The sequence below is a fragment of the Rhineura floridana genome, chromosome 21 (genome assembly GCF_030035675.1).
Source record: "Rhineura floridana isolate rRhiFlo1 chromosome 21, rRhiFlo1.hap2, whole genome shotgun sequence".
NCBI classification, from domain to species: Eukaryota; Metazoa; Chordata; class Lepidosauria; order Squamata; family Rhineuridae; genus Rhineura; species Rhineura floridana.
The window spans coordinates 19,633,248-19,653,802 of record NC_084500.1 but is presented as its reverse complement, the minus strand read 5'-3'; the positions used below and the strand labels follow the sequence as shown (position 1 = coordinate 19,653,802).

The 20,555-nt window shown below is 50.2% G+C and overlaps 1 protein-coding gene across 1 annotated transcript; it reads right to left on the bottom strand.

The window, feature by feature from the left end:
- Positions 1–1,855: 1,855 nt before the first annotated feature.
- Positions 1,856–13,414, bottom strand: PROCA1 (protein interacting with cyclin A1). The gene is made up of 5 exons (XM_061605519.1): positions 13,161–13,414; positions 10,269–11,125; positions 8,644–8,776; positions 6,911–7,045; positions 1,856–2,561 (listed from the first exon to the last, which is right to left on the bottom strand). Exons 1-5 carry the CDS (start codon positions 13,412–13,414, stop codon positions 1,856–1,858), a joined length of 2,085 nt encoding a protein of 694 aa, XP_061461503.1.
- Between the last annotated feature and the right edge of the window lie 7,141 nt (positions 13,415–20,555).

Sequence of the window (20,555 nt, the reverse complement as noted above, 5' to 3'; positions counted from 1 at the left end):
AATTAGGATTATTTAAACATAAATAACATGTGAATATGTGTATAGAATACAAAATGTAAGGCAATAAATGGCCTGCCTTCCCTGAGCAATTCTCGTTTGATTCCGAAGAAGCATGAAATGAGACGTAATCCTGGAGATCTCTGCTATTACCTGTATTTGGAGAACTTCATTGTAGGGACTATAGCTCAGAGAACACGCGTTTCTGTATTCTAGACACATACTTGTGTGTGTTTACATGTATATATGCGTAACTCATCATTTTTGATATTATTTCACTTGGGTTCGTGGGATTTGGGTTGTGCCAACTGTTACTAACTGGCAGTAGGTCCCAACCCCCCAGTCCAAGACCAGCGAAGTCAAGGGTCACCGGGGTCACAGCCTTGTGGCCCTAACCCTTGTTGCTCCTGTCCCCTGCTACATGCCTTTAATTGTCTCATCAACAAGACTACTGTGAGCTGTCAGGTTCAACAGGTGGCTGTAGCAGGATCTGCAACTGGACTTGCACAGGCTGGCAGGCGCATTAGTCCTGAAATAGAGGTCAAATGGAAGAACAGGTTTTCCTGCTCACTTGGGAGCCATCTTTCCTGGCTCTGCCCTCAGAGGTTGGTGGGGAAGACCAGGGCAAAGAAGGGTGGTGGAAAAGGAGGCTGCATCCCAGAGGCACCTTTATTTTAAGAACTGCTAAAGGAAAGGAGCCAAATCTTTGGTTGCAATTCCCAAGCAAAGTGGGAGAAAGACTTGGGAGCAGGAAAGCTGTCAAGCTGCGGTGCAAGAGCGGGTAACTGCAGGGGGTGGGCTTTGGCTGCCACTCTTGGCAGAATCACTCTGGGATGGGAGAGGCCTTTGTTCCCCCTCACATCCCAGAGTATCTGTGGCCTTGTATGAAAAAGCCAGAGCGCAATGGTGCTCAGCAGGTTGACAGCCCCTCTCATGCGAGGGTTGGGGAGCCTGTGGCCCTCCAGAGGGTGTAGAGTCTGGCTGCATCTCGATGGCTGCAGTTTGGCCACCCTTGCCTCGAGGCACAGCTGGGGAAGCAGTAGCCCTCCAGCTGTTGGGACGGTCAGCGTGGCCATTAGGGATTGGGGGAGTTGTAGCCCAACAACATCTGGAGGGCCACAGCACCCCCAGCCGTGCTCTGAGGAGAAGACTGCTGAGCAAAAGGGCATCTGCCACATCTGTAGGCCAGCATAGTGCTGGAATCCTACCACATTCTGGGTGTTCGGCATTGGAGCAGCTCCGATGCAGAAGTTTGTATTGTGAGCAGGGTTCAGCAGCCGGAGAATTGTAGCAGTTGCCACCACCACCCCAAGCTTCTCACCCTTTAGATTCCCCTAAGACAATCACCAGTGTTGCACTGTTGGCTGCAGCTGATAGGAGCTGTAGATGCAACACACCTGGAGGGTGCCAGGTTGGTAAAGGTTAGGGGTAGGGATTGAACCTGGCGCCTTCTGCATGCAAAGCAGCTGCTCTGCCCCTGAGCTGTGGTCCCTTTACGAAGGGATGAGGGGGGGAATCAGGATTTCACCGCCCTGCGCTTCTGCTTAGGGGAAGCTAAACAGGTGATGCAAAACAAGCAAATAGGTGCTTGTTTGCATAATTTCGCTTGGTCTTAAGTGCAAGTGCCAGAGCCCAGGCTGGGACTGTGGAGCATTTAATGCCAGGGAAGTTTCGCTGCTGTTGGCAGACCCCCTTCCCCTTTGACATAGCAGGGTGGGTGTTCTATGCCTTCAGCCCCTTTGTCTCCTAGGAGGTTCCCTGCTGAAGGCTCCTCTTGCCATGGGGGCTGCTGGAGCGGGGTGTGGGGGTTGGTTAGTTAGGAACAGTCTTTGGGCTTCAGATGATGTTGCTTTGTTTATTACATGCCCTGAACAGCAAAACTTTGTCCCCTGCCCCCCAAGTCTGAGCTGGGCACAGAGTGGACCTGCCCCTCTTTCTTCTGAAGGCGACTTCTCCTGCCCTTCCTCTTCTTCTGGACAGAGGAAGGCTTGGAATTGGCTTTTGGTGGGGCTGCTGCCTCTTTGCTCACTGCCTGAGATGCGTCAGCGCTCAGGTCAGCCCCTCCTGCAGGGTCATCACTGAGGATGGCGTTGAATGGATCCTCTTCTATGTCTGGAAGCTCGGCTTGGGCTTGGAAGTCCACCTTGGCCGGTTCGTGCATAGCCAGCTGCTTGCGGGAGATGGCAGCATCTTCTCTATGGGGATGCAGAACAGCTGGAGTCTTGGCCTTTGCCTCTGCCTTCTTCAGGCCTTTGCCCTTTTTGCCTTTCCTTCTTTTCCCCTTCCCTTTGCCCTTTTTGCCTTTCCGATGCTTCTTCGGCAAGCTGCTGGGCCTAGCCTGGGGAGCAGGAGTGGTCACAGCCACCGTGACAGCCTGCTCTGGCTTGCGTGGAAGAGAAGCTGAGTTTGTTGGTGGAGAGGAGCAGCTATGGGGTGGAGCCGTGGTGGAGGAAGGCCATGCTGGTGGCTGACGTGTTGCAAGCCCATCGATTAGCTCCCCGCCAAACTCATACAGCACTGGTTCCTGGGCCACAGCAACAACCACTGTGGTGTAATTCTTACACCTTGGAAAGACAGAGCACAGAGAGACAACCATATATAAATTTAATAAATAATAATAATAATAACCAGGGGTTGTGTGGATTCCCTGAGCAGGCAGGAAACCTCGTGGACTGTGGTATTAGGTAAAGAGGGTTCAAGATCCTGAGCACCAGCTTGCTTTAAAACAAGGATGGGGAACATTGTTGGACTCCATCAGTACAGTAAATGGTCAGAGATGATGATGGGGGCTGGAGTCCAACAACATTTGGTGGGCTATAGCTTCCCCATCCCTGTTTTTTTAAAGAGGTCAAGTTTCTAGTCCTTATGGTTGAAAAGCAGTTAAGCAATGCCTACTGCTATTGTAAGCCAGGTTAGCTGAGACTACCCATCCTTAGCAGTGGGGTGTGTTTTAAGGGCTTGGCAAAGCTGACCCCATGGCTACTGGCATCAGAATTAATTACCCAAAATTGCACACAAGGGAAGAAAATGTGCAGATTTTGTCAAATTTATATAATGCGGGTGCCTGACACATTTGGATTATTTTGGAGCCGGATTTCAGTCTTGTTTTCAGGCAGAGTCTAGGCAGGCCCAACTGCAAGCTATGTTCTCATTTTATTTATTGGGGTGGGGCGGAGGGGAACCTGGCTTTTTCAAATGAGTTTTGCAAAGTGGCTTCCATAAATTCAACACACGCACACACTAAAATACACCATAAGTGTATAAAAATCATACTGAAGAATTTAAAACAATAGCATTAACAAGCTATAGTCAAACATGGACCTTGGATTTCAGGAAAGCCGATTTTAGCAAGCTCAGGGAAATGATGGGTAAGATCCCGTGGCTAGATAGACTAAAGAAAAAAGGAGCCCAAGAAGCGTGGGAGTTCATGAAGAACGTATTACAAAAAGCGCAATCGCAAACAATTCCAAAGAGGAAGAAAAGGGAAGACATCGGAAAAAGCCAATGTGGCTACACAGAAGACTGGTGGAGGAGGTAAAAGTAAAAAAGAGCATGTATAAAGAATGGAAGGAAGGACGCATCACCAAGGAAGAGTACCGACGAGCGGCTCGGGCTTGCAGGAATAGCGTAAGGAAAGCTAAAACCCAGAATGAGCTGAGGCTGGCGAGGGAAGCGAGGAACAACAAAAAGGGGTTTTTCAGATATGTTCGAAGCAAGAGAAAGACCAAGGAAACGGTGGGACTGCTGCTCAATGAGGAGGGCAAAATGTTGACAGATAACGAGGAAAAAGCAGAACTGCTCAACACCTATTTTGCCTCCGTTTTCTCCCAAAAAGGGAACAGTGTGCAACCTTGCATCAGTAGCAATCTCAGTAAGGGGTCGGGATTGCAGTTCAAGATTGATAAGGAGATAGTCAGGAAATACCTAGTTAACCTAAATGAGTTCAAATCTCCAGGGCCTGATGAACTGCATCCCAGAGGATTGAAGGAACTTGCGGATGTACTCTCAGAACCTCTTGCCATCATCTTTGAGAAATCCTGGAGAACAGGAGAGGTGCCGGAGGATTGGAGACGGGCAAACATCGTCCCACTCTTTAAAAAGGGTAAAAAAGAAGATCCAGGGAATTACAGGCTGGTCAGTCTGACTTCAATACCGGGAAAGATATTAGAACGGATAATAAAAGAGTCCATTGGCAACTATCTAGATGACAATGCTGTGATTAGAAGGAGCCAGCATGGGTTTGTCAAGAAAAAATCCTGTCAAACTAATCTCATCTCTTTTTGATCGGGTCACTAGCTTAGTAGATGGTGGAAATGCTGTAGATGTTATCTATCTAGATTTCAGCAAGGCGTTTGACAAAGTCCCCCACGACCTTTTGATTAGCAAACTGGTCAAATGCAGACTAGATGGAAATACTGTCAGGTGGATTCACAACTGGTTGGAAAACCGTACTCAAAGAGTGGTCGTCGGTGGCTCTGCTTCGGACTGGAAGGAGGTCTCAAGTGAAGTGCCACAGGGTTCTGTCCTGGGGCCGATACTCTTCAACATTTTTATCAATGACTTAGATGATGGAGTGGAGGGAAGCCTTATGAAGTTTGCGGATGATACGAAACTAGGAGGGATAGCTGACACAATGGAAGACAGGAATAAAATCCAAAGGGACCTGGATAGACTAGAAAATTGGGCTGAAATTAATAAAATGAAATTCAATAAAGACAAATGCAAGATTCTGCATTTAGGCCACAAAAACAAAATGCATGGGTACAGGATGGGAAATACCCGGCTTAGCAGTAGTGCGTGTGAGAAGGACCTTGGAATTGTAGTGGATCGTAAGTTGAACATGACCCAGCAGTGTGATGCTGCGGCAAAAAAGGCAAATGCGGTTTTGGGCTGCATAAACAGAGCTATAGTTTCCAGGTCGAGGGAAGTAATAGTCCCACTATATTCTGCATTAGTCAGGCCTCATCTGGAATACTGCGTTCAGTTCTGGGCGCCTCATTTTAAGAAAGATATAGACAAGTTAGAGCGGGTTCAGAAGAGGGCGACGAGGATGATAGCCGGTATGGAGAACAAGTCTTATGAGGAAAGGTTGAAGGAACTTGGCATGTTCAGTCTGGTGAAGAGAAGGCTGAGGGGTGACATGATTGCACTCTTTAAGTACCTGAAGGGCTGTCACATAGAGGAGGGTACAGATTTGTTCTCTGCTGCCCCAGAGGGTAGGACTAGGTCTAATGGTTTTAAGTTGCAGGAGCGTAGATTCAGATTGGACATTAGAAGGAACTTCTTGACAGTAAGGGGAGTTCGGCAATGAAACCGACTGCCTAGAGAGGTGGTGGGATCCCCTTCGCTGGATGTCTTCAAGCAGAGGCTGGACAGCTATCTGCGGGAGATGCTCTAGCTGTGGATTTCCTGCTGTGAGCAGGGGGTTGGACTCGATGGCCTACAAGGCCCCTTCCAACTCTATGATTCTATGATTCTAAGCCATGCTGATAATAAAGTCAGCCATGTAAGCATCCAAAGCCATCTAGCCAATGGGAAGAGGGACTTGGCCAGGGAGCAGGGAGTCAGCCAGGGCCTTTAGCTCGTGTCGCTACAGCTAAGGTCGTCTTAACAGGAAAAATGGTTCTTGGAAGCTTGACTACTTTAACTCTGATTATATTTATTGATTGACACACTTAGCTTACAACAACACTAAACTCTGCTTCTATAAACTGAGGAAAAGGAAGGGCGATAATAGAGGAAAAGGGGTGGGAAAACCAGTTGCTTTCACTTCTCATAATACTCAATGGGGGTTACATAAAAAGATATCCCTTTAGGCCTCGCTGTGTGTTATACCCAAACCATTCCCCCTAAAGAGACAACAAATAGTTCCAACCCCGTTTCATAAGCCCTCCCCACTACAGGAAAGGCCTCTTACTCCCCTCTCAAACCGTTCCTAAGGGGTGGGGAAGCATGGCCTTCCAGATGTTTTTGGACTCCCTCCCAGCAGCCCTAATGGTGATGGGAGCTGGAGGCAAGGACCACCTGTTCAGAAGAGGCATTCCCTCCTGCCATGCCGAGCCCTGGTACCAGACACCCCACAGGTCGAGGGCCTTGAGCAGCAAGGATGAGCCCCCAAACCCAATGCTGGGGATCCCCTGGGGGGGGAGAGGCTCTAGGGTGGGACCAGCTGAAGAACCCCCAGAGCTGTCAGAGGAGGAGGTGGGAACCCTGCCCCCCAGCGATGCCAGCGCCAACAGGATTGGGCCCAGGCTGAAGAGTGACGACATGGCATGCGTTTACAGACCCATAGTTGTGCTGCTAATGAGTAAGCAGGCCTTGGAACTCCTTTAATGCCAGCAGCTGTGGTCAGGGTGTTGGGCCAGGAGACCAGAGTATATTATAAGGCTTCTTGAGCCTTCCAGTTGCCAGGAGAGAGACAGGTCTTGGGTTCCCTGGCCCTACAGTGAGTGCCTTGCGATGTTGACCGTGGGCTGTTCCTTGACTTTCCTTCTGGATCACATTTGGACCTGGCCAGATTCCCTGTGCTTGACGGTTTGTTTGGACTGCGCTGCGCCACAAGCCCTGCCTGGTTGGTAAGTACTTATACCTCCTAAGACTGGGCCCCTGAGGACACCACCTGGAGTGGAACGGAGAAGGGTCCCAGCTCCATGTTAGACTCCCAACTCCCAGCAGCCAATGCAGGTGATGGTCAGGGATGATGATGATGGAAGATGGAGTCCAGCAGCATCCGGAAGGCCTCAGGTTCCCCATCCCCTCCTATGATGCCCATGTTTTTACTTTGGTTGAAAAGCCCATTTTGTTTTGCTGCAGCAAGAATTGCACAGCCACTCCTTGAGAGCTTGTCCTGTTGATGTTGGGCCTCTTTGAAGAGGGAAGACTTGGGGGTGAGGATGGAGTAAAAGCCACTTACCAGACATAGAGATAAGGCTCCACGCATTGCTCTTTGTAGGCAAACTTGAAGCAAGGGACTTGGATGACGTTGAAGAAGGCTTGACCCACCACCCGGGAGGCTGTGTCATTCACTGCCCTCAAGCACGCTTTTAACCTAAAACGGGGTGAGTGGGTGGCGCATTAAATTTGTTTGCATTTTTAATATCCATTTGAGAAATGGTTCCTAAAATACATTATTTTACAAAATAAAAGACCACAATAAAAAAAATGACCACACCCACATACAAACTTACAACACAGAGCAAACTCCATAGGTGGATAAAACGGGTTTTTTAAAGGGTCAGAAGAGCTGATTTGCCTGCTTGGACTGATGAAGCAAAATGTTTCTGCAGTCCCAGCTGGTGCAGAGCAGGCGGCTATTTCATGGGGCCACTGGTTCAAATCCTGCCAGGCGACCTTGAGTCAGCCTCTCCTACTGCCCACCTGCTGTCATGAGGCAAAGGCCACCGTCGGCTTGATGGTAACAAACCTGCGGTGGCCATGATGTTGATGGTCTCCATCTCCCACCATCCACAATCACGGGGCTGATGAGAGGTGGTCCAATGATCTCTAGAACCAGGGTTCCCAAACTGTGGCCCACAAGCCTAATTCAGGTGGTTCACAGTGTCTCTGTGAAGAACAGTGGGCGCAGTACATTAAATAATTGATTTTTAATTGTCTCTTTATAGCTTTTTCTCTTGCATTCTATTACTGTTGTATCCTATGGAATTTGAATTGTAATAGCATAAGATGTGTGTGTGTGTGTACTGCCTTCAAGTCGATTCCGACTTATGGCGACCCTAGGAAGAGGGTTTTCATGAGGCTGAGAGGCAGTGACTGGCCCAAGGTCACCCAGGGAGCTTCATGGCTGTGTGGGGATTCGAATCCTGGTCTCCCAGGTCGTAATCCAGCACCTTAACAACTACGCCACACTGGCTCTCAATAGCATAAGGAAAGAAAAGCATTGAAAATACAATTCAAAAGTCACACAGCATCCAGCACAGCCACAGCACAATTGCTACAACAGACAGAAAAACTATTCAGTGGTCCGCCAAGATCCTTTAGCGATTTTCAAGTGTCTTCTGGGGGATAACGTTTAGGAGCCCCCGGCTCTAGAGGCTCGTATGTTAACCCACCCCTGCCTTAAAAGCTTTATTTCATGTTATCTGAAAGCTTTTCTAAACCACTTCAATATTTCCAAATATCTTAAACAGTAGAGAAAAAACAACATGAGAACAATAAAACAGGATTATAAAAACAGTAATGCAAATATAAAATCAGTTATAAAAATTATAAAAACAGAAATTCAGTAATAACAGGGGCCAGACTTATAAGTCAGGGAAAACCAAAGCAAAATAGACAGGTCTTTATGAAAGCTTTGGCAAATGAATAGGAATGGAATGGAATACAGTGGAAGAGGGCATGGCTGGCTGAATCCTTTGCATGCAAAGCCGTCACTACGGATCCGGTATCCCTTTAGGGAATGGGGTCTTGAGCTACAGTATTAGGGGTTTCCTAGGTCATCCTAACAGCACTCAGGGCCCAAACTCCACCCTCCTGGAGCAGCTAGACGCGTGCTGATTCTTCCTGTTTCATGGCACCACTCTTAGGAAACTGTAGGGCCGGGATTATATATGAAAGGCATGGGAGTTGTCTGGGACCCCTGCCGACTCTCCTTTCCATGCACCTCCCCCTCTCCTGGTCGCTGCTCACCTGTTGTCGCAGTCGCAGTGGCTGATGGTGTGCCAGCGGAAATTCCGGTACCCGTACTTGTAGGTGAAAGGGTGGATGACGTGGTGACAGTGGTCGTGCTCCCGGCAACACCTGTCCGTCTCCCGGTGGGCTCCTGGAGGGGGAGAGAGGGAAAGAGCGATGGGGGGAGGCCGAAGGAAGGAAATTAGGAAGCCCAGACCATGCATTGCTGTGGCTTGGTCTTACCTACCCCAGCCTTCCCCAACCTGGTGCCGTTCAGATATTCTGGGCTATGACTCCCATCAGCATTGTTTGATTTATAAATGTCTGCTAAGCCATTTTCAAGTATAAAATGCATAATTAAAACACACAATGAAACGATTCCATCGAAGCATTATTTATACATTAGACTTGCTGATTCCATCACAGGGTTATTTATTTATTTATTAGAGTTGCTAGATGCTTGTTACCCCAAAGGTCTCCAAGTGGCTTACACCACCATCTTAAAGTGCAAAGGTACATTTTACAATGAAACAGAAAGAAGCCAGCGTGCAAGCAGCCACAGGAACCTTTGACAGCATGCTTAAAAGCAGCCATAATTTTAAAGTGTAATAAGATGAGCCAGTGGAAAAGAATGTAAATTAAAACAAATTATTATTATTATTTATTGCATTTATATAATATACCGCCCCATAGCTGAAGCTCTCTGGGCGGTTTACAACAATTAAAAACATTAAAAACAAATATACAAATTTAAAAAACATTTTTAAAAAGCCATTTAAAAGCAATTAAACCAACTGTGGTGTAGTGGTTAGGGTGTTGGACTACGACTTGGGAGGCCAGGGTTCGAATCCCCACCCAGCCATGAAGCTCACTGGGTGACTTTGGGCCAGTCACTGCCTCTCAGGGGAAGGCAATGGTAAACCCTCTCTGAATACCGCTTACCATGAAAACCCCATTCATAGGGTAGCCATAAGTTGGAATTGACTAGAAGGCAGTCCTTTTTTTTCCCAAACCAACTGGATCACAAGTTCAGGGGAATGTTTGCCTAAATAGGTATGTCTTCAAGAGCTGGGGCATATGCCCATACTGGTGGCACATCAAACAGCCATGAGGAGGCTGGACGCATTTATAGGAGAAGCCTCTCAAAGTCTTCTAGCCATGATGGCTCTGTTGAACCTCCAGGTGCAGATGCAGTCTACCTCTAAGTCACTGTTCCTCAACCTTGGGTCCCTAGATGTTGTCGGACTACAACTCCCATCATCCGCAGACAGCATGGTCAATGGTCAGTCTGACAACATCTGGGGATCCAAGGCTGAAGACCAGCACTGGAAGCTCCACTTGCTGGAAGAGGGCAATTGTTTGCATGCCTGGCCTGAGGGCTTCCCAAGAGCACCTGGCTGGCCACTGTGGGAAGGAAGTCTAGGCTCCCATGAGGGGCTCTTTACAGGTTCTTAGAGAACGGTGGGGCAGGGAGGGAGAGACTAAAAAGAGATGGGTGCAGCCTTCGCCAACCGGGTGCCCTCCAGATGTCGGCTGCAGGCTGTGGTCCAAAATAGCTGGAGGGTGCCCAGTTGGCAAGGGCTGTGCCTAGCAGGTGGGGAACGCGAGAATGGAGACGAGCCTGCCCGGTCGAGCTCCCTTACCCAGCTCCTCGTAACTCGCGGCGATGTTGCCGGCCCCACACCAGAGGGTGCCCGGGTAGGTGAACCCGCGCTTGGTCCGCCGTCGAGGGGAGACGCTGCCGCTGCCATCCAGGCAGGCTCCCTTGGCCTCTGCCAAGCCCGGGAAGGCCGGTTCCCCTTCCTCCTCCTCTTCCCGTCTCTGGACGGCGGGGCAGCGGCTTAAGAAAGCGGCCACCTCCCGCGCCTCGACGGAGACGCGGCAGCCGCTCAGGCCGGCCCCTCGGGGCGCCCAAGTGGCGCTCAGCAGCTCCCGCCCGTCGGAGGCCTGGAAGCGGAGTCGCCCGTCGCTCAGCGGGCTGCGGAGGACGCAGGGGGCCGGGGAGTCCCGTGCCAGCCCCGCTCCAGATGCCGCCGCCAACAGCAGCAGCAGCGCCGGGCAGAGGAGCGCTGCCGCCGCCCTCCAAGGCATTCTCTTTGCGCTCCGGTTGACCGACGGGACGGGCAGTGATTGCTGCTGCTGCCCACTTTCAGCACCATGGGGCAGAGACAGCGCCCGGCGCCCCCGGCGCCTTTTAAGCCCCGCCGTGTGGTGGCCTGATCCGCGGGGAGAGGAGGGGCCGGAATGCTCCCTGCCCCCGCCTTCCCGCCCCCGACGGGCTCCAAAGCTCTGGGAAGCAGAAAGCGCCAGGATTTTTTTGCAGGGGCGGGGTTGGAGGGCTTCTTCCCTCGATAGCTGCGCCGCTACCTCCAGTCCCGTCTCGAGGACTTGCTTGGGGGCTACTCTTTGGGGCATCCCGTTGGCCGCGGCGGGGACAGGACTGGACGGGCCCCCTTGGGTCTCATCCAGCTGCAGGCGGGCTCTTCCCTGTTCTTGAACTCTTGGAGGGAGTGGGAGTCAGTTACGGCTACCAACTCTCAGGGCTATGTGGAATCTCCAGTTTTAGCTGCAGTCTACCTTGGGATGCCAGCTGCAGGGGAGGGCAGTTACCTTCATGTCCTGTTGGCACACAGTGAGCCAGGCCCTGTTGAGGGGGAGGGCTTCCCAAAGCGCTGAGTTCAGGGCTGGGTGCTGAGCACCCAACAATTAGCCTGCAAAAAATCATTTTCAGCCAAGATCTGGCTTTATCCGCCCGTGGGCATGGCTTACCCAAAACGGCCTCATGGGTCAAGTGGGAGGGACTGGCAGCCTGGACTGGGCCTGCTGACCAGAGGTTCGCCACCGTCTACACTGGCTGGCAGCAGCTCTTCAAGGTCTCCCATCTTTCCCAGCCCTGCCTTGGAGATGCTGTCAGGGATTGGCGTTCTGCATGCCAAGCAGGGGCACTGCCCCTGAGCTGTGGCCTCATTGGTGAAGACAAATGGGATGAAAAGGTGCTGAGCATTTTGAAAAGCGAAAGCTGTGCATGTTGCTTTCTGGATAAACAGTAGCAGTCCATCTTAATCTGATTTTCAGGGTCGGGACCACTGTGGCAATGAAAAAGTCAGGAGGTGGGCTCAACTTGAGCCCCTCAATTCTGGGGGCTGGAATTCCCCCCCTGTTGCCAGAGAAGTTGCACATCTCTGCTCCATTTGGCACAGGGCAGCGGCTCCCAAACTCCCCCCCCCCCATAGACCACTTGAAAACTTCTGAGTGTCTTGGCCGGCCACTTTGTGATGTGTCTGCTTGTTGCAGCAATTGTCATGTGCCGTGCTGGATGCATGACTTTCTAATTCTATTTTCATTGCTTCTTTTGCTGCTTACAAGCCACATTCCATAGAATACGATAATAAATAACAGAGCGCAATATAAGAAATAAAAATGCAATTAAAAATCAATAAGAATATTTCATGCAGATGTTCACCTGAATGAAGCTCACAGATCCCTGGCAGTCCTCAGTTTGGGAATCCCTGGTATAGAGCTGAAAAAGGATATTTACAAAAACCTGTGAACAGCACCTAAATGTCCACAACTGAATTCCATTCTGACCGTGAACCTTGGACTTCAGCGGTCCAAATTTGCGTGTTTAGGGTTCTTGGCATCCCTTGAATGTTTTGGAAGACATATGAAAAGGAAAAGTGGTTGTTTTGGCCCATAAGAAAAATTCCAAAATCCATATTAAGGCAATACCATTATTCAACCAGACATAAAATATTTATTTTACCGCTTACTCAACAGAAGACCTCTAAGCTATCTACAAAGTGCAAGTGTGCTGGCTTTCAAAGGTTCCTCAATCAACCAACCTCCCCATCCCAGCTTTATTATTTATTTATTTATTAAATTTATATCCTGCCCTTCCTCCCAGAAGGATCCAAGGGCAGCATTGTTTAACACCTCACCTGATGAAGATTTCTGGAGAACCCTAAAACACACACTATTTAAGGCATTTTGTTTGCCATTGTGAAGGCATCACTCTTGATGTGAATTACAAAATATGAAGCCTCAGAAAACTGTCGCCCATGAGGTAGTTAAAATACCACTGCACGTTTTGCTATTGACCGCTGCAAGAAGCTGCATGCCGTTGCATGTTAGCTGTTGAATGCTGAAAGATACTGAGTGCTATTGCAGGTCAAATGCTGTCAGATAACCTTTATCAAATATTGAAATTGGATATTGCCAGAAGGTAAACCTGAACATTGGATTACTCTGTGGTTATTTGGCAAGCGTTTAGAGGATGTTTGGAAGATGTTTGATCTTGGGCCTGTGAAATTCCACACTCCACAGCACCGTTTGCCTCCTGCTCCAAGTGCGCTGTGGCATGCACCTATGAACATATGAAGAGCCTGCTGGATCAGGCCAGGGGCCCATCTAGTCCACCCTCCTGCTCTCACCCTCTGAGTGCCAGGCCAGGGGGTGGGCAGGCTTTTCCCAGGCTGGTGCAGCCTGACAAGGAAAGGGTTAGCTCCTGGGCACTGCTGGGACTGACCGAGAGTTACCTCACAAGCCCCCCTCTTCCTGGATTCATGACTGGCTCCCAAGAGGGTGGGCTGAGGCCGGTTGCCGTGGCAACCAAGATGGGGTGATCGTGCAGGGCCCGTAGGACACAGCCTCCTTTGGGATTTCTCCTTTCAGGCCGCGGGACGGAGCTCTTTGTCGCAAAGCTGTGCCCGCCGCCCGGGGTCAACGAGGTGACCCCCACTTGCCCTGTGGACTGAAGGAACCTATCCAAGCTGGCTCCCTTCCTGAGCATGTCCTGCAGAAGAGCTATAAGAAGGCTCAAAGCCCCAGGGAGGGGGAGGGATGGAAAGCTACACAACCCACACGCACTTTCGGCCGGGTGGGGGGACGGCAGGGTACAGCCCCCGATGCAGATCTGCCCCAAAGGTGCCGTTCACTGACAGGCCAGGAAAGGGTGACCCGAGTTGTCAAGGGGATGAAGCGGCTCCCCTGTGTGGAAAGGCTGGAGCATTTGGGGCTTTTTAGTTTAGAGGAACTCCACAGAAGGAGAGACACAAGAGAGATGTATGAAATCATGGAGCAAGTGGACAGAGAGAAGTTTTTCTCGCTCTCTAGTAATGCTAGAACTGGTGGACATTCAATGAAGCCGAATGTTGGAAGATTCAGGAAAGACGAAAGAAAGGACTGGTTCTTCGCGCAGCGCAGAGTTAAACTCTGGAACTCCCTCCCACAAGAGGCAGCGCTGGCCACCAACTTGGAGGGCTTCAAAAGGGGATTAGACACATTCACTGAGGTTAAGGCTCCCAAAGGCTACTAGCCACGACGGCTATGTTGCAACTTCACTGTCAGAGGCAGACTGCTGAGTACCAGTGGCTGGGAGGAATCGCAAGTGAGGAGAGAGTTGCTCTTGCACTCAGGGCCTGCTTGCGGGCTTCCCTTTGGGGCCTCTGGTGGGCCACTGTAAGCCCAGGAGGCTGGACTATGGTGGGCCCTCTTTGGTCTGATCCAGCGGCCGCCGGGCTCTTCTGACGTTCTTAAATGGGAAGACGAAATGCATTTAGAGTGAAGCTGTTCCCTTCTCAGGCCTCAAATCCCACTGCAAGCTGGACAAAAACCATACATTTGTGGGGTACGTTTCCTTTTTAAATGTTTTTCATTCAAATTAATATGATACAATTATAACAAAAATACAGTGTGGTGTAGTGGTTAAGGTGTTGGACTAATCCCCACACAGCCCTGAAGCTCCCTGGGTGACCTTGGGCCAGTCATTGCCTCTGAGCCTCATGAAAACCCTCTTCATAGGGTTGCCATAAGTTGGGATTGACTTGAAGGCAGTAGATTTACTTTTTTTTTTAATGCTTGGAATATCCATCAAAACTGATTCCTTTGTGGGATCGAGTTGACTCTAATGAAGAACAAAAAGAAGTCCAATTTCCCCCTCAAATGTCTCTATTGAACTAATTCTTCCACCGTCACAATTCTTTGCCACACGTTATTTTGTTCAGTACCATTAAGTCCCAAATTTTCCACTACCATTGCTCTACTGCAAGGGGGATGGTCTTTTTCAGCCTGAGGGCCGCATTCCCTTTTGGGCAACCTTCCGGAGGCCGCATGAGACTGGTGGGTGGAGCCATAGGGAAAAGTGGGTGGAGCAACAGATGCAAATTTTACCTTTGTACCATGGGCTAGTTTCTACACAGACTCCCATGCCCAGCATTGTCAAGTGTCCAAGAACAAATTCTGAGCGAGGCAACAACACTCCAGGAGAAAGCAAAACAGAGCCAGTGAGGGGCGTGGCTTGGGGAGCAGGGGCGTGGCCTGGGGTGAGTTCTGGGGGCCAGACAGAGAGGCCTGGAGGGCCACGTTTGGCTCCAGGCCCAAAGTTCAAGTCTGTCATAAGTATCTTATGCATTTCCCACATCGTTGTGTCCCAAGGATAACCTTTCTGGAAGAAGTCTGCCAGCGATTAGGAGATATGCTCAGTGAGGGACCCTTGTGGGCTCCCCCATGAGAAGGGTTCACCTCCACTGTGAGAAGAATGCTCATCAGGACACTGGTGAGAGGCAGTGGTGGTACAATAGTTGGAGCGCTGGACTGTGACCTGGGAGACAAGGGTTCAAATCCCCATTCAGCCATCATGAAGCGCACTGGGCCAGTCACCATTTCTCAGCCTAACCTACCCCTCAGGCTTGTTGTGAGGACAAAGCGGGAAGGAGGAGCACCAGGTGCATCATCTTGAGCTCCAGAGAGTACACGGTGGGATATAAATGGAATAAACAGATGAACCCTCCATGAAACACAACATTAGTAGTTCTGTGCATTTTGTTTGCAAGGATGAGGGCTAGACAGGCAAGGTTAGACACAAGGAAACTTACGAGGGCTGCTGTCGGGAGCTGTATGAGCTACAGAAGATTTCTGCATGGAAATGGGATTTCCTCTTTTGCCAGGAAGGGCCGTCACTCACCTGCACTCGCTGGGCACGCAGAAGGTCCCGGGTTCAATCCCCGACGGCATCTCCAGCCAGGGCTGGGAGAGACTCCTGCCTGAGACCCTGGAGAGCCATTGCTGCCAGTCAGTGTTGAAAATACTGAGCTAGATGGACCAGTGGTCTGATTCAATATAAGGCAGCATCCTCTGTTCCTATTTAAACCATCCCTTTATTTAGAATCATGTGGACTAGAATCTTTCTCTTTAGGTGAAGGGCCATAGCTCACTGGGAGAGACTCTGCTTTGCACGCAGAAGGTCCCTGATTCAATCCCCAACGGCATCTCCAGGTAGGCCTGGGATAAGACGTCCTGCCTGAGACCCTGGAGAGCGGCTGCCAGTCAGTGTGGGCAACACTGAGCTAGATGGACCAATGGCCTGACTCCGCCCCATTCCTCTGCCCCATCCACTGGGCTTAAAGGGAAATGTTACCAGTTGCACGCCAGCAGCTGTACATCTCCATTGGAGACATTGCTAATGTCCTAGGGGAAGCAAGGGGGTGAGGGAGGGAAGACCCACAGTTGCACGCAAGATGGAGGGAATCCATTTCCCGAAGGGTCCTGGCAAAACCTTCCGCTGCGTGGCCGCGGCTGGCCTGGCTGTGTCCCGCTGCTGGAGAGAAAGGTGACGTAGTGCGCCCATTCAAGAGGCAATCATTCTGCCTGCCCAGGAAACAAATGCTCCATTGAGGTGGTACCCTGGCCTCAGCACCAGAGCCTTCCCTCATCCTGCCTTTGAACCTTCCCTGGGAAGGCGCAGGCTCGAGCCTGACCCCGGAGGCACATGGAAGCGAGGCTGGCGCAAAAGCCGCATGCCAGGCCGCGAGGAGAGGAGAATGTTGGGCCGGAGATGGCGGGCAGGGGGGATGCCTGGGCACTGGCAGAGCTGGGAGAAGGTGCACGGCTCACAGATGGGAACTAGGGCCGGGCTGTTACAGAGGGCTGGTTTGCGTTTTTGAGATTGGTGTATTGGTTAGACTGTTGGACTAGGAACTGGGGAACCAAGGTTCAAATCCCCACTCAGGCATGAAGCTCACTGGGGGACCTTGGGCCAGTCACTGCCTCTCAGCCTAACCTACCTCACAGGGTCATTGTGGGGATTAAATGAGGAGGAGGGGGAGAACAATGTACGCCACCTTGAGTTCCTTGGAGAAAAGGTGGGATAGAAATGCAATCAATCAATCAATCAATCAAAGGTATGTTTACTTAATCTTATGCTCTGAAACATGTTGCAAGTTGCCTGGAGACCCTTTTGTGTAACGAACAGCAAACAGTTGTGTTATGATTTTGCTTCCACCCTTAGCCCAGGAGGCCGGTCCATTTGGGCAAACGGGGGGCACCGCCCCACCACCCTCAGCCAGCCCCCACCTGCCTGCCTTCTTACTTGCAGTAGGCTCTGATCAGCTCTGGCCCCACCTGCTGTCCGAGCCCCTTGCCTTCCGCCCCACCAGTCCCCAGGGCACAAAGCAGACCGGCTGAAATGAATGGCGTCTCTGACTGATGCCCACTGTTTCTGCTGGGGCCACTCCGAGTAGAATTTAGCTGGAGGCAACCCAATCATTATAACAAGAATAGTGATTGTTATCATTCTTTGGGGAAGGGTCCATAGTGCAGTGGTGGACCACCTGCCTTGCACGCAGAAAGTCCCAGTTTTCAGTCCCCAATGGCATCTCCAGGCAGGGCTGGGAGAGACTGTGGTCTGCAACTAGAGAGAGCTGCTGCCAGTCAGTGTAGACAATACTGAGCTAGATGGACCAAGAGACTGACTCAGTATGGGGCGGCTTCCTGCGTTTCTAGGCTTTGCAGAAGTAGCTAGTGGGGTGGGGTGACTGGAAGAGCAATCTTACGCTCCAGTTACGCTGGGTTGCTGCTGCACCAGTGGAATAACTGCTGCATCCTATGTGTGCTGAGCCCAGGAAAGGGGGTGGGTGGGAGCAACACATCTAGTAGGAAATATAAAAGGGGCAGAAAGGTGCCAGTGATGTTGCCCATATTCTGTCCGCGCACGGAGGCAGCCAATGAGCTCGCCATGATTGATGGTGGCGCGTGTGTAGGGGAGACCCCCGGCTCAAACCCTTGAGATCCCGGGTTCAGTTCCCATCATCTCCTGTTAGGGCTGGGAACAGACTTCTGCCTGAAATCCCGGAGAACTGCTGCAATCAGTACAGAGCAGAGGCAGGAGACATTTTTCAACATGAGGGCCACATTCCCTTTGGGATAACCTCCCGGGGGCCACTTGCCAGTGGTGGGCGGAGCCAGCAGCCAAAGCAGGCAGGGCAAGTGTACATTTTTACCTTTTCCCAGCAGGCTAGTTTCTGCCCGTGCTTACCCGCCTACCTCTCCATCCCAGCAGCAAGCAGCATGGCGCATTTCCAGCCAGGCAAACACCTCTCCAAGAGGGAGTGAAGCAAGGCTGGGGTGGGGCACAGCCTGGGGAGAGTCCCGAGGGCCAGATGAAGAGCTGTGGAGGGCCACATTTGGCCCTCAGGCCTGTGGTTCCCCACCTGTGAGCTAGATGGCCAATCGTCTGACTCAGGATAAGGCACTTCCTACATTTCTGTGTTCCTAAGTCAGGCTGCTTGCCATAGTAGCTGGGTCCAGACCTCAGGATCTACAGTGTCCTCTTCCGGTGCGGCTCTCCAAGACCGATCAGCAGAGTAAAAGCTGAGCCTGGCGGTCCAGTCCCAGCCAGACAAGGGACAAGGTCTCCCTAACCAGGGCTTCAGAGACAGAGGTGGTGGACCTTATCACACTTCCACGATGTTACGTAACATCTTGACGGGACAGGAAGGTCCGTGTGGAGTGTGCAAACCTCCTCTCCAACTCTTGGGTCTAGGGTTTGCGTTTGTCCATCTGGCATTTAAGGTCCTGACATTTTGGACTTCCAAACATCTCCAGGCTGGGGCCCCCTCCACCTATTAAATAAATTCCAATGCCTTGGCAGCACCGGCCATCATTTTTCTTTTAAAGTTTGGTTTTAATATTTCTGGAAGCTGCAGAGACTCCTACTTTAGAGCAACAAAGCTGTTTCTTGACAGTCACTCTAGCAAAGAAATGTTATACAATAATAACCTGCGCTCCACCAAGTTCTGCTGTCAGAAGAGAAGGCTGTAACAGCCCCTGACTTCTCTTGTGTTCTCTCCAACAGCTGACCAGCCAGGTTGTTGTGGCTGCCACAAGATTTAACAGTTCTGCTTATGCTTGCAGCAACCTGTTCCAAGGCTCCTTCCTTTTCTTCCTCTCCACCCCCTCCCTCGCCCCAGACAGGACCCCCCTCTGGGCTGCCCTACTTATCTGAATTGTAAATTCATTCCCCAAAAGGCATTGCAGTGCAAAGGGAGAGGGCCTCTGGTGGGGCCTGCCTGGATTGCATCCCATAGTTCAGTGGGGTAAAGCAGCAGCCAGTGCCTGGAAAGCCCCCACCCCCATCCCCCGCAGGCTCAAAAAAGAGGATGGTGGACTCAAAGACCTGGTAGAACACATCCCCCATAACAAAAAAGAAGAAGCTTGGATTCCAGAACACTCCGCTGTGATGTTTTCTAACAGCAAAAAGACAAAGAGTCCTGACCAAGAAGCTTTCTTGCTTATTGACAAATTGTCCTGCAGAACCTTGGAGCTTATCAGTTATTGACAAAAGGTGCTGTGACCTTCTGCATGCAAAGCAGACGCTTTGACCACTGAGCTATGGCCCTTCCTGTAGTTCCACAACACAATTCCCAAATCCATTTCCTAAGTGTTCCCAACCAGTTCAGATCCCATAAGCAAATATGTTATTTATTTAAAACATTTATGTGGCGCTTAATCATTTGCATTTCTAAGCCGTGTATATCAAAAACAAACCATACATAAAGCAAACAAGAGGACAATAAAATCATCATGAAACCAAACACTCCCTTAAAATGCCTGCTGGAACAAGAACGTTTTAGTCCGATGCCTGAAGTCCAACAAGGAGGGCGCCTGTGTAATCTCAGGTGGGAGGGAGTTCCACAGGTTTGAAGTTGGGTGGGCGGCCCCAATGTGCATCATAATATGATTGCTTACATGGTGTTTTCCTGCTCCAGGAATGATGCCATTTTGGGCATCATTTCTGCTTGCCAGCAGCAGCTAATTTTTGTTCTAGTTAAACGTGTGTGTGTGAGAGAGAGAGAGGGAGTGTTAAGCCTTGCTCAGACATGCATGGGGAAGAGAGTTCTGTGTGACTCAGGTGTCTCCCCCAACGTGATGAGGAGCAGCAGGCGCCAATCTTGTCAATAGATAACTTTTGATTTGTTTTTCTGTCCCCAGCTAGTCCTGGTAATTACCGATTAGCTAAATTCAAGAAACAAACCAACACTGCCCCCAAGTGTTCATTTTATGCTACTATTCACCATTTATTTATTTATTTATTAAATTTCTATACCGCCGCATAGCCGAAGCTCTCTGGGCGGTTCACAACAAATAAACATCCAATATACAATTAAGACATATACTAAACAACTTAAAATAAAATAATTATACCAAGAAAAAAAACCTAAATATAATTAAACACATAAGCAGCTACAAACTCAATACTAAAATATTAAATGTTAAAAAAGTATTAAATTGGGTGAAATATTAAGATGTTAAGATGTTAAATATGCCTACATATCATACATTTAAAGCACCCTGAGAATTGTAGTTTGCACCTCACAGAGCTACAATTCCCAGCACCCCTAACAAACAACAGTTCCCAGGATTATTTGGGGGAAGGGATGTGCTTTAAAGGCATGGTGTGCACACAGTCTCCTCTCTCTCTCTCTCCCACTCCAGACTGGACTCCAGTATGTTTTGCAGCGGTATGACTGGCAGAAATTCAACAGGCAATGTGTGAGGCTGTTTGAACCTTAAGATCGTCATGGGAGGCCCTCCTTTGGATTTCTCCACTATCTGAGGCGAGGTATGCTTGAATCCTGTTGCATTGCAACAATCCT